Raw genomic sequence first — 12541 nt, 5'->3', positions numbered from 1 at the left:
AGCCCCCACCCCACTCCCAGCCCCAGGGGCAGGTTTGGGGGCACGCAAAACCCCACATGAGGAGGTTTGGGGGTGCACTGTCCCCTCCCGGGCAGATTTGGGGGTGCAGGACTCCCCCCCAGGGGCAGATTTGAGGGTGCAAGACCCCCCCCCCACAGGCAGGTTTAGGGGTGCACCCCCTTCCTCCCTGCCAGGTTTGGGGGTGCAGAGCCCCCCATCCTACTTCTGACCGCACGGGGAGGTTTAGGGGTTCAAAAAAAAACCCCACAAAAGGGCAGGTTCGGGGGTGCAAGACACCCCCCACAGCCAGCTTTGGGGGTGCGCGCCCCCCCCCCCCCAAAAAACGGCCAGGTTTAGGGGGGTGCAAGACCCCCACCCGCTTCCATCCCCCCAGCGAGGACAACAGGATTGGGAACACCCAGCCCCAAAACCCCACTGCCAGCCCCACAGCAAAACCGGCAGGTTTTGGGGTGCACAGCCCCCCCCCACGGTGCTCCCAGCCCCATGACAAAGCCCGGGGGGGGGAGTTAAAGATGGGGGGGGGGATTTGGGGGCGCCCAGCCCCACACCGCAGCTGCCGCTCGCCCGTGCTGGCCCCCGGGGCCCGGCTGGCCGCAGCCACCCCATTGCCTCATCGCCTGAGTCACGGCGCCTCGGCCCCGCTGACCCGTTTTCCCATTTCCTGGCAAATATTTACCGCCGTCTCTGCAGTAACGGGGGCCCCCCCCGGACGCCCCCCATCCCCGCAGCCAAGCCCCCAACCCCGCGGGCACCTTGTCGCAGCGCCCCTAAACCGCTCGGGGGTGGGGGGCTGCGGGGTTTCCCCCCACCAGCGCCGCGGGGCGCAGCGTGGGCGCCTCGCTGTAGGGCCGCAGCGAGGCGTGCCCCGTTTGGGGGTTTTTCGGGGGGCTGCTGGGCAGGGGACGGGGGCTGCGGGTGGTGGGACCCCGCTACGGGCTCGGGGCGGCTGATCCCGCCGCCACGTGACGCCGGGTCCTGATCTCATAAGAGCCTTTGGACTCGAGGCCAGCGCAGCCATGGCCGGCCCCCGCGCCCCGCACCGTCCTCGTCACCGGCTGCTCCTCCGGCATCGGCCTGGCCGTGGCCGTGAGGCTGGCGCAGGACCCCCAGCGCCGCTTCCAGGGTGAGGAGGGGGGGACCCTCGGCCCTGGAAATCCTTTGGGGTCGGGAGGGTGAAGGGTTTGGGGTCCCTCCCAGCTGCGCTCACCCCCAGCAGGGCACCCTTGGGGTTTCTTCCTCTCCGTAGCCCCCCCCCAAAAATTTAACGCCCCGGCGCGCAGCCCCCTTCGCCGAGGTGTCCCCCCCCACGTGCCTGGGGACGCGAGGACACGGGGATGGGGACAGGGACGGCACCTGCGGCGCACACCGCGCTTGGGGCCGGTGTTCGCAGCACCCGAGCGGACCCACGCGCGGTCCCCGCACCCTGTCCTCAGCCCCGTGCCGCCCGCTTGCCGCGTCCCCCTCGCCTCGTGCGCCCCATCGCCGACCCCCACGGCGGGGATTAGTCCCCGGGGGAGGATTAAAGGCCGCGTTACCAAAGCAGCTTAGGGAGAAAGGCCGCCCGGGTTTCGCTCTCCAACCCTCGGCCCCGTAACGGGGCTCCCCGCAGTCATCGCCACCATGCGGGACCTGGGGAAGAAGGAGAAGCTGGAGGAGGCGGCGGGGCCGGCGCTGGGCAAGACGCTGAGCATCCAGCGCCTCGACGTCTGCAGCGACAGCTCGGTGGCCGAGTGCCTGAGCAGCATCCCCGGGGGACGGGTGGACGTGCTGGGTGAGCGCGGCGGGGCCGGGGGGCACGGGGAAGCGGGGCCGGGGGGGGACTCTGAGACCCCCCCCCCCTCCCCGTGACGCCGCAGTGAACAACGCCGGCGTGGGGCGCGTGGGCCCCGTGGAGAGCATCAGCGTGGAGGAGATGAAGCGCGTCTTCGAGACCAACTTCTTCGGGGCGGTGAGGATGATCAAGGCCGTCCTGCCCGACATGAAGCGGCGCCGGAGCGGCCACATCGTGGTGGTCAGCAGCGTCATGGGGCTGCAGGGTGAGGCCTCGAAGAGGGTGTTTTTTTTTTTGGGGGGGGGCTTCGCCCACCCCAGCCCCTCTCTTCCCTCAGGGATCGTCTTCAACGACGTCTACGCCGCCTCCAAGTTCGCCGTGGAGGGGTTTTGCGAGAGCTTGGCCGTGCAGCTGCTGCAGTTCAACGTCTTGTGAGCACGAGGGGACGTGCGGGGGGGGGGGGGGGGGATCGGGGGGGGGACCCCGCAGAGCCCCCCCCCGAGCTCCCCGCGGCCCCGCAGCGTCTCCATGGTGGAGCCGGGCCCCGTCAACACGGACTTCGAGCTGAAGCTGATGGAGGAGGTGTCGCGATCCGAGTTCCCCGGCGCCGACGAGGCCACGGTGCGCTACTTCAAGGACGTCTACCTGCCGGCCTCGCACGAGATCTTCACCACGCTGGGGCAGAGCCCGGCGGCCGTGGCCGAGGTGCGAGGCGGGGATAACGAGGTGGGGGGGGGACACGACGCGGGGCCGTGCCTTCGAGACGCCGTTTCGAGGCTCCGTCCGCAGGCCATCGTGAGCGTCGTCGGGGCGCAGCGCCCCGGCGTTCCGCACGCAGACCAACAGCCTCTACACGCCGCTGGTGGCCCTCAAGTACGCCGACCCCTCGGGGGACCTGTCGGTGCGCACCTACCACCGCCTCCTCTTCCACTACGGGACCCTCTTCCACCTCAGCATGGCGGCGCTGCGGTGCCTCACCTGCGGCTGCTTCCGTCGCAGGATCGCCCCGCTCTGAGCGCGGGCGGCGTCTTGCTGGGGAAGGGCTGGGGTGGGGGGAGGGAAGGGAGGGTCTCGGTCCAACGGCGGAACCCCCCCCTTTGTGGGGATGGGGTTGGGGACGTGGTGGGGGCGCTGCCCTGAGCACCTCGGCTGCGGGCAGCGGGACAAATGGACGGCAGAGGGATGGGGGTCCTGCGGGGCTGGGCACCCTGAGGTGTGGGGAGGAGGTCGGGGAGGCTCGGGGGGGCAGCGAGGAGCTGGGGAAGGGGCTTGGGGACCGGTGGGGGGAGATTTGGGGGGGGCTCGAAGGGTTAGAGGGGGCTTGGGGGGGGGACGACCTGGAGGTATTGGGGTGCATTGGGGCATTTATGTGGGTTTTCGGGTGTTTTGGGGGCAGCTCTGAAGGGCTTTAGGAGGTTCAGGGAGCCCTAGGAGGACCCTGGGGGGTCTCTGTTTTTTTTGGGGGGGGGGCTTTGGGGGGTTTTAGGGGTGTTGCAGAGCCCTGAGGGGGAACGGGGGGGGGGGGGGAGGGGTTGGATAGCCCTGAGGGGGTCTCTGGGGGTGTTGGGTGTTTGGGGTAGTGCCAGGGGGAGGCCTGAGGGGGCTTGAGGGGGGGCTTGGGGGGCCCTGAAGGGGCTCTGGAGGGTTTTTGGGGTGTTCTGAGGGAGTTTGGGGAGGGGTTGGAGAGCCCTGAGGGGGGTTCTGGGGGTGTTGGGGAGCCCTGGGGGGACTCTGGGGGTTTTGGGTGTTTGGAGTAGTGTCAGGGGGAGGTCTGGGGGGGGGTTCTGAGGGTTTTGGGGAGCCCTGAGGGGGGGCTTTGTGGGTTTAGGGAGCCCTGAGTGGGGGTCTGAGGATGTTGGGGGGCCCTAGGGGGGCTCTGGGAGTGTTGGGGAACCCTGGGAGGGCTTCAGGGGGCTCTGAGGAGAGGGGTCTGAGGATGTTGGGGGCTCTGGGGGTATTGCGGAGCCCTGCGGGGGCTCTGAGGACGTTGTGGAGCCCCGAGGGGTTTCAGGGCCCCGGGGGGGGGCTCCATTAAAGCTGTGACTTCGTCCCCCCACTGCACTGAGCTTCACACAGGCAGCGACACGGGGGGCTCGGGGCCGGGCCGGGGGTGGCGGAGGGGCCGGACGGGGCCGGCTGAGGCCCCCCCGGTGCCCCCGGACCTCGGAGGCCTCCGGGGGGGGTTGGGGGGGGGGGGCTCTGGGGGAACCATGGCAGCAGCGGGCGGAACGCGAGGCGCCGGCGCGGGGGCGCGTCGGACGGCGGACCGGCCGGAAGTGACGCAACGGGGGAGCGCTGCGGGGCGGGCACCGGAAGTGGCGGCGGCCGCATGGTGGCGGCGGCGGGGAGATGGGGCGGCCCAGCAAGGTCCGGGGGGGGGACGGGACCGGGAGCCGGGAACGGGACCGGGATTGGGCTTCGGGGAGTCACTGGGCCTGGGGGACCGGGGATGGGGCCGGGGAACCGGAGCCGGGACCGGGACCAGGCCTCGGGGAGTCGCTGGGACCGGGGAACCGGGGGGGGGTCGGGGCTGGGTCTCGGGGAACCGGGGAAGGAGCCGGGAACGGGCCTCGGGGAGCGGGGAGGGGCTGGGACCAGGATCGGGGAAGGGACCGGGCCTCGGGGAACCGGGGAAGGGGCCGGGAACGGGCCTCGGGGAGCGGGGAGGGGCTGGGACCAGGATCGGGGAAAGGACCGGGCCTCGGGGAACCGGGGAAGGGGCCGGGAACGGGCCTCGGGGAGCGGGGAGGGGCTGGGACCAGGATCGGGGAAGGGACCGGGCCTCGGGGAACCGGGGAAGGAACCGGGAGCCGGCCTCGGGGGCCGTGGAACCGGGGAAGGGGCTGGGAACGGGCCTCGGGGAGCCGGGAAAGGGACCGGGACCAGGGAGGGGGCCAGGACCCGGCTTCGGAGACCACAGAACCGGGGAAGGGGTTGGGGAATGGGATGTGGGGACCGGGGAAAGGACCGGGACTGGGCTTCGGGGGCCGTGGAACCGGGGAAGGGACCGGGAGCAGGACCGGGGGAGGGACCGGGACCCAGCTTCAGGGGCCGGGGAAGGGTTGGAATGGGCTGAAGGGGGACGAGGAAAGGGCCAGGACCGGGTCTTGGGGGTCATGGGACAAGGGAAGGGACCGGGACCGGGCTTCAGAGAACGGGGAAAGGGCCAGAGAAATGGGAAGGGTCCAGGGCCAGGGAACCGGGGCACGGAACCGGGGCACGGAACCGGGGAAGGGGCCAGGAACGGGCTTCGTGAAATAGGGAAAGGGCAGGACCGTGCCTCAGGGAACAGGGAACCTAGAACCGGGCAGCCCCCGGAGCACAGCATCCCCAGAACCGGGGCTCCGTCCTTCCCCGGGGGGGTGCTCAACAGGGGTTGGGGGGTCCCGGGGAGGGCTGCGCCCCCGTTCCCGGTCCTGAGCGGTGCCTCCGCAGACCAAGAACCAGAAGAAGGAGCGGGCGGCGGCGCTGCAGCAGGCGCAGCAGGATTTCAGCACCGTCCCCCACTCCTTCGTCTTCCACCGCGGCCGCGTGGGCAAGAACGTGCGCCAACTGATCCTGGACGTGCGCAAGGTGATGGAGCCTTACACCGCCCGGGCCCTCAAGGTGAGCGCGCGGGGACGGGGCGGGGGGGACGGGGATCCTGCCCGGTTACCGGGCTCACCGGGAGCCTTTCGGGGGTCGGTTTGGGGCGGGAGGATCTCAGGGGCTCGCCCTTTTCCCCCCCCGCCGCAGGTCCGGAAGAAAAACTCGCTGAAGGATTTCGTGGCCGTGGCCGGGCCGCTGGGGGTGACGCATTTTTTGGTCTTCAGCAAATCGAGCTCCAGCATCAACTTCGTGAGTGGCTGCGGGGTTTTTATTTTGGGGAGGGGGACGGGTTCGGGAGGATGATTTTTGGGGGGGATTTCCTCCCTCCGCTGGCAGCTGCAGACGATGACAAAATTCCCGCTGAGTCTCTGCGCTGATTTCGTGCAAAGTAAACGCACTGATGCGGCTGTGGCGCTCGCTCCTGGGGGGGGGATGAGAGGCGCCTCTCCCCCCCTTGCCCAGTGCTGCCCTTTTTCCCCGCAGAAGCTCTTTCGGCTGCCGGGGGGCCCGACGCTGACCTTCAAGGTGACGCAGGTGGGTGCCCGCACGCGCCGGTCCCGGCCCCGGGGGGACGAGGAGCGGCGTCTCACCACCGCCCTGTTTTTCCCCCCCCCCGTCGCCCCCCCGCAGTACTCGCTGATCAAGGACGTGGTCTCGTCCCTCAAGCGGCACCGCATGCACGAGCAGCAGTTCACCCAGCACCCGCTGCTGGTGCTCAGCAACTTCGGCCTCCAGCAGATCCACGTCAAGCTGATGGCCACCATGTTCCAGAACATGTTTCCCTCCATCAACGTCCACAAGGTGAGGAGGGGGGGGGTCCTCCGGCTCCGGGCAAACCCCCCCCCCGCAGGGGGGCTCGTTTCTGGTCCCAGCTCTTCCTCCTCTGCCCCCCCAGGTCAACCTCAACAGCATCAAGAGGTGTTTGCTCGTCAGCTACGACGCCGAGGCGCAGCTCCTGGATTTCCGACACTAGTAAGCGCGGCGCCGTGGGTCTGGAAATCCTTTTTTCCCCTCGCCGCCCGGCCCCGCTGACTTCCTCTTCCTCCTCCTCCTCGCCCCGCAGCAGCGTGAAGGTGGTGCCCGTGGGCGTGAGCAAAGGCCTGAAGAAGCTGCTGCAGGAGAAATTCCCCAACATGAGCCGCCTGGAGGACATCAGCGAGCTGCTGGTGAAGTGCGTGCGGGGCCGGGAGGGTTCGGAGGCGCCTTCCTCCCGGCCCCAACGCTCCTCTTCCTCCCCCCCAACCCCCCGGGCAGAGACATAAACCTGTCGGAGAGCGAGGCCGAGCAGGACGGGACCCACAACATCCTGGAGCTGCCGCAAGCCTACGCCGGCCGGGGGAACATGAAGGCGCAGCAGAGCGCCGTGCGCCTCACCGAGGTGCGTGGGGAGGCGTCCGGCCTCCCCGTGGAGGCCGCGGTTGTCCCCGGCCTGCTCTGGGGAGCTCGGGGCTGAGCGGGTTTTGTGCTCACCCCCCCCTGCCTCGCGTAGATCGGGCCCCGCATGACGCTGCAGCTCGTGAAGGTGGAGGAGGGCTTGGCGCAGGGCAACGTGCTCTTCCACAGCTTCAGTAAGTGGCGCCGGGCTTCTCCCCGCCGAGCCTCCGCTGCCGGGGGGTGGGCGCCGGCCTCAGCCCCTCGGGGCTCCGTTTTCTCCCTGGCAGTCCACAAAACGGAGGCGGAGGTGCAGGAGATCCTGGCGCGGAAGGAGGCGAAGCTGCAGCTGAAGACGGAGCGGCGGCGGCAGCAGGAGGCGGCCGTGGAGCGCAAGCGGCAGCAGCGGGAGGCTCACCGGTGAGGGGGAGGGAGGGCAGGGCGGAGGTGAGGCTGGAGGCGAGGAGGCCGGGCAGGCACCGACACCCGCCTCGGCAGGGAGAAGAGCCTGGCGGGGATCCGGAGGAAACGGCAGCGGGACGGCGACAGCGACGCCGAGGACCCCGGGGTGCCGGAGGAGCAGGATCCGGCCCGGCAGTCGGATGAGAGCGACGCCGAGTATTACCGGCAGGAGGTGGGCGAGGAGCCCGACGAAGGTGAGTCCGCGAGGGGCCGAGCGAGGCCGAGCCTCCCTCTCCTCCCTGCGTGGCTGATGAAGCGAAAACCCTGAGCTGGCCGTGATCTCGGTTCCAAGTAAACGCGCTGACACCTCCCCCGGCGCCAGCGCCGCGTGGCCAACCCCTCTGCCCCGCTGAATTTTTGTGTTTTTTTTTGTTGTTTTTTTTTGTTGGCATCCGCCTGCCCAGATCTCTTTCCCAACCGCACCAAGAGGCCGCGAGGCCCCTCGGGCTCCGCCGTGCCGCGGAAACGCCGGCGGCGCGGCCAGCGGGAGCAGCCCGGAGCCCCGAAACCTCGCCCGGCAGCACCGGGGAAGCGGCGAAAAAAGGATTCGGCGCGGACGGACTCGAAGCCCCAGGGAGGAGCCGGGCGAAAAGCGGGACGAGGAGGCGAGCGGCCGGCCCGGGAGGGACGGAACCACGGCCCCAAGAGGAGGGGGAAGCTGCTGACGAGGGGAAAAACGATTTTCAGGCGGCCCGGGCACGCCAAGAAGGGGAAGCGCTGAGGCTGCGGCCGTCTGCCACGCGCCGAGACTGTGGGGGGAGAAGGAAGTGGGCACCGGGGTGGGGGCCCCACTCCTGCTCCTGGGCAATACACGCTTGGAACGACCACGTGGCGCCGTGCTGGCCGTGGGGGGGGAGCAAAAACTGCGGGGGTTAGCTTAATTTAATTAACGTGGGGCGTGATCTGATCGGGCAGAGCTCAATTTGCCCCGCTTGCGCCAGCGGGAAGGGGCCGGGGCCTTCACGACTGTGGTTTCGAGGCGGCTCGAGAAGGGGAAGCTCCCGTCCCTGCCCCGTTTCCTGAGCCTCGGTGCACGGGGTGGGGGTGCTGGGAGGAAGAGGAGCCCCCAGCGTGAGGAAGAGCGCAGCCGCCACCTCGGAGGGGTCAGCGAGCCCAGGGAGCGGGCACAGAGCCGCGACGGGGTGAGTGGGCCGAGTTTTGGGGCTGCGGGGGACCGAGCGCAGCCCTCGACGTGCTCAGCAGGACGGGGGGGGGGGGACGCATCCTGTCCCGGGAAGACCCCCAGGGGGCTCGCCGAGCCTCCCCGCTCTGCCTCCAACCGCCCCGCACCGAGGCAGCGACCCTAAAACCGTCTCCTTCGCCTTCCTCCGCCACCCCCCGGGAGTTGGGGGGACACCGCGGCATGGCCAACGCCACCTCGGGCGGCCCCTGCGCCAACTTCAGCCGCTCGCAGGAGCTGCTGTGGCCGGTGCTGGCGGCCCAGTTCCCTCCGGCGCTTCTGGGCAACGCCTTCGCCGTCTTCCGCCTGGCCCGCGAGCGCCCGTGGCCTGCTCCCGTGGTTTATTCCTTCCACCTGGCCCTCAGCGGCGCGCTCTACTCGCTCTCGCTGCCCGCCTTGGCGGCGTATTACCGGCCGCCCAAACGCTGGAGCTACGGCGCAGCCCTCTGCAAGCTCGAGCGCTTCCTCTTCAACTGCAACCTCTACGGCGGCGCCTTCTTCGTCGCCTGCGTCGGCCTCAACCGCTACCTGGGCATCGTCCACCCGCTGCGGTTCCGCGGGCGGCTGCGCTCCCGGCACGCCCGGGCGCTGAGCGTGGCCGTCTGGGCGCTGGCGGCGGGGCTCTCGGCCCCCACGTTGTTTTTTTCGGAGGTGCGGGAGGAGGAGGGCGAGGCGGAGTGCTTGGGGAGCGCGGCGCGGGAGCGCCTGCCGCTCTTCCTCCCCTACAGCCTGGCGCTGGCGGCGCTGGGCTGCGCCCTGCCCTTCCTCCTCACCACCTTCTGCTACGGCGCCGTGGCCCGCGTGGTTTTTCGCAACCCTCGCCTGGGCCCGCCGGAAAAACGCCGCGTCGGGGTGCTGGCGGGGGCCAGCGTGGCCCTCTACGCCTTCTCCTACCTGCCCTACCACGTCTTCCGCAACCTCAACCTGTGGCGCCGCTGCTGCCTGCGGCCGCCGCCCCTGGAGGACTGCGGCGTCTCGCGCGCCGTCCACGCCGCCGCCCAGCTCGGCAAAATCCTCGTCAACTTCAACGTCTGCCTGCAGCCGCTGCTCTACGCCGCGCTGGCCGACAGCCTGCGCTGCTCCTGCTGCTGCTCCTCCTGCTCCTGCTGCTCCTCCTGCTGCTGCTGCCGCCGCGAGGAGCGGGGCGAGCGCCTGGAGCTGCGGCCCGGGAGCGCGGCGGGAGCACGAAACGGCGGCGGCGGCGAGGCCCCGGCGCGGCCCCAGGATCGGAATCCCCTGCCCGGAGAGGGCGGCGATGCGGGGGATTAAAGGTTAAACGGGAAGCGTGGCCTCACAGGGTGATTTTTGGGGTAAAATTGCCTTTTTTTTTTTTAAAGCTAGGGAGAGAGGAAGCGGCGGCGTAGTGCCGGAGTAGTTTTTATTTAGAGGTGCCAGCTGCTCGCAGGGGAGGCAGCGGCTTCAGTTGGTGGAGGGTCTGCGGAGGAAAATAAATAAAATAAAAAGACGTGGTGAGGACGGGAGCAGCCAGACGCAAGCCCCCAGCACCCCTGGGTGCCCCCCAGCACCCCTGGGTGCCCCCCCCAGCACCCTCCCGTACTCACTTGGCCCATTCCACGTTGAGGATCAGGTGGTCGTAGCCAAAACCGGAGACCCCGGCGATGGCACGGGCCGCGTCCTCCCGGCGGTGGAAGCTGATGAAGGCAAAACCCTGGGCGGGGGGGGAGAAAAGCGAGGGAGGGGGTGAGCGGGGAGGAAGAAGGGGGGGTGTCGCCCCCCCCCAAAATCCCTCCTGCCCCCACCTTGGACTGCCCCGTGGCCTTGTCCTTGGCCAGGTAGATCCTGGAGATGGAGCCGAAGGGGCGGAAGAGCTCCTGCAGGTCGGTCTCGCGCGTGTCCTCGGACAGGTTGGTGACGCGGATGGTGGCGTTGTCGTCGGCTGGGGACAGAGGGGAGGGCTCAGGGGGGGACAGGAGGCTCGGGGGGGGGGACGGGAGGCCGCAGAGGCCGAGCCTTACCCCTGCGGTTGGGCTGCATGGATTCGCCGCGGCGGCTGGCGCCGTCCCTCAGGCTGGGTGGCACGTACTTGCCCGTCTTGCTTTGCTGAGCCTGCACCGGCTCCGGCTCTGCGGGAGGAAGAAAGGGACGGGCGCCCCGGTAAAACCGTGGCCGCCCCGAAAATTCGGGCTTGGGCGGGGGAAGAGAACCCCAGCGGAAGGGTTTCGGGCGCCGTACCTCCCGGCAGCTTCTCCTTCTCGCCCGTGGACAGCCCCAGCTGCTCGGCCAGCTCCTTCTGCATCGGGCCCAGCGTGTCCTTGTAGGGGCAGCGCGTGGTCCAGTGGTCGCCCTTGCAGATGCGGCACGAGACGATCTTCTGGCCCTTCAGCTTGTTCATCGGGTCCTCCTCCTCCTGGCAGTTGAGGTCCTGGGCACGAGAAGAGGGCTCAGCACCTTTTAGCCCCGCTCAGGGGGCTCCCCACGGGGTCCCCCCCACCCCCTCCCCAGGCCTCACCTCTTTGCTCGTGATGAACGTCATGAAGACGTCGTCGCTCACGGTGGTGGTGGCCACATTCGGCCCGGGGGCGTCGAACTCCGAGTTGCCGAATTTCTTCCAGTTCTGGGGCAAAACGGGGCCGCTCGGGAAGCTTTAAAGAACTCACCGCTCCCTTTCCCAAGCCACGCCAAATGCGGACCGGGTAAAAAGCAGCGTCCGCTGGAGCGCTGCATTCCATTTTTCCCCCCTCCGCAGAAGGAAATCCCTCCCTGGTATCCTCGCCGCAAAAAAACTCTCACCTTCCGACGCGCCACCGCCTTGGAGGCCTTCCTGGTCTCGATGCGGAAGGTGCGGATGATCTGGGGAAGCGTAACGGAGACGACTAACACCCACAAAAAGCAACGAGCGCGGCGGACGCGCTCCCAAACGCCACGCTGGAAGGAGCAGCCCCCTCGGAGCTGCCCTCCCCGGGGAAGAGAGGCAGCAGGGAGAGGTTAAATCCAGGCCCCGCTCACCTTCACCTTCCTCCCATCCTCCTCCTCGCGGTACTCCGTGATGGTCTTGATGTTCCCGTTGATGAGCTCCTTCGGGGAGGGAAGCGGGCCTGCGGGGCGGGGAGCAGTGACGGGGCTGCCCGGGGGGTGGTTTAAGGGCAGGGGAAGAGCCCCCCCCGCCCCCCCGGAGCTTTTGGGCGGCTCTTACCTCCCTTCAGAAGCTCGGCCTCAGCGCTCAGGCTCCCCCCGAGCACCCCCGTCAGGGGGATGTCCTTCAGCAGCTCGCTGGTGATGCATTTGTCTGCGGGAAGAGAAACGGAGAATCGTCGCCGCCAGGGTTCGGAGCGAGCACAGCACGAGGGGGAAAGCACCCCGCCGCTTTTGTGGGGTCCGGTCGCTGGTTTTATGTGGTCCTGGGAAGCAGGGCCTCTCCCAGCAGAGGGGAGAGGAGCCCCGCTCTCTCTCCTGGGCGCAAAAAAAAGCCAAAAAGCTTTAAAATTGCAACCACCGGGCTTCCTCCGCCCCTACAATGGGCGACATATGGGTGGTGAGAGGAGCGCTGCTCCCCGCCACGGGTCTGGCACAGCCTGCTCTCTCTCTCAGCCCTAGAAGCCGAGGTTTTGAGCCCCGAACCAAGGCCCTGCGGGGGATTTGAGGCCCGACAGCTCTTTTTGAGAAAAAAAAACAACAGGGGGGCGGCGGGGGGAGGACAGGCGAGCCGCCCCCCCGCCCCGACCACTCACCGTCTTCTCCTCCCTCCTCTTCCACCTGGTCCGCCCAGCTGGGCTTCGAGCTGCGGACACAGCACAGCTTCAGGCACAGGCACCGGCCCCGCTCCCCGCTCCCCGCCCCCCCCCCCCGCCATTTTGAGGCCCCCCCAACCCCCCCCCCCAGGCCCCGACTCCCCGCCGGTTCCCTCCAATTCCACCCCCCCAGGCCCCCGATTCCGCCTCCCGAGCCCCGATCCCCCCCCCGAGGCCCCCTCCCGCCGCCCCGGGCCCGGCCCCGCTCCCTCACTCGTAGTCGCCCGTCGGCATCGCCCCGCCGCCTCCCTCACGCTTCCCCACCGGAAGGGAAGCGCTTCACTTCCGGCCAGCCCGGCTTCACTTCCGGCGCCGGGGGCCGGCCGCGCGGTGCGCGCCGGGAAAGCGGTTGCTAAGCAACGCCCCGCTGGGGGGGGGCCGAGGCCTACTGCGCCCCCC

At 69.4% G+C, this 12541-nt stretch overlaps 3 protein-coding genes across 4 annotated transcripts; 2 read left to right on the top strand and 1 right to left on the bottom strand.

The window, feature by feature from the left end:
• Positions 1-653: 653 nt before the first annotated feature.
• On the top strand, positions 654-2846 carry RDH8 (retinol dehydrogenase 8). Its single transcript, XM_080571519.1, is given in 7 exon segments — positions 654-1144; positions 1631-1792; positions 1878-2057; positions 2130-2223; positions 2314-2497; positions 2582-2611; positions 2613-2846. Coding segments are annotated over 6 exon segments (834 nt in total). The 5' UTR covers positions 654-1144; positions 1631-1641; the 3' UTR covers positions 2808-2846.
• A 1158-nt stretch (positions 2847-4004) lies between these two features.
• LOC308184393 (uncharacterized protein) lies at positions 4005-9674 on the top strand. Its single transcript, XM_080571451.1, has 13 exons — positions 4005-4159; positions 5228-5398; positions 5528-5629; positions 5864-5914; positions 6011-6181; positions 6276-6352; positions 6444-6551; positions 6635-6758; positions 6870-6948; positions 7042-7171; positions 7250-7407; positions 7618-7927; positions 8294-9674. The coding sequence occupies exons 1-13, from the start codon at positions 4142-4144 to the stop codon at positions 9660-9662; spliced, it is 2868 nt and encodes a 955-aa protein (XP_080427577.1). The 5' UTR covers positions 4005-4141; the 3' UTR covers positions 9663-9674.
• An 80-nt stretch (positions 9675-9754) lies between these two features.
• On the bottom strand, positions 9755-12465 carry EIF3G (eukaryotic translation initiation factor 3 subunit G; the record flags this gene model as incomplete). Of its 2 annotated transcripts, XM_080571517.1 has the most annotated exons (11): positions 12357-12465; positions 12083-12132; positions 11548-11640; positions 11361-11449; positions 11145-11204; positions 10864-10968; positions 10587-10776; positions 10370-10477; positions 10154-10290; positions 9956-10062; positions 9755-9828 (listed from the first exon to the last, which is right to left on the bottom strand). In XM_080571517.1, the coding sequence occupies exons 1-11, from the start codon at positions 12374-12376 to the stop codon at positions 9813-9815; spliced, it is 975 nt and encodes a 324-aa protein (XP_080427643.1). In that variant the 5' UTR covers positions 12377-12465. The 2 variants fall into 2 exon arrangements, with proteins under 2 accessions (XP_080427643.1, XP_080427644.1); XM_080571518.1 differs by lacking the exon at positions 9755-9828 and having other exon boundaries at positions 9952-10062.
• Positions 12466-12541: the final 76 nt, after the last annotated feature.

The sequence above is a fragment of the Anser brachyrhynchus genome, assembly GCF_964034855.1.
Source record: "Anser brachyrhynchus genome assembly, chromosome: 32".
Lineage (NCBI taxonomy): Eukaryota > Metazoa > Chordata > Aves > Anseriformes > Anatidae > Anser > Anser brachyrhynchus.
The sequence above is the reverse complement of the archived record's forward strand: the minus strand, read 5'-3'. Positions and strand labels throughout refer to the sequence as shown.

Coding starts and splice junctions, on each gene's coding strand:
- LOC308184393 (XM_080571451.1), top strand. Junction 6,182..6,275: donor CCTCCATCAACGTCCACAAG/GTGAGGAGGGGG, acceptor CTGCCCCCCCAG/GTCAACCTCAACAGCATCAA. Junction 7,172..7,249: donor CAGCAGCGGGAGGCTCACCG/GTGAGGGGGAGG, acceptor CCGCCTCGGCAG/GGAGAAGAGCCTGGCGGGGA.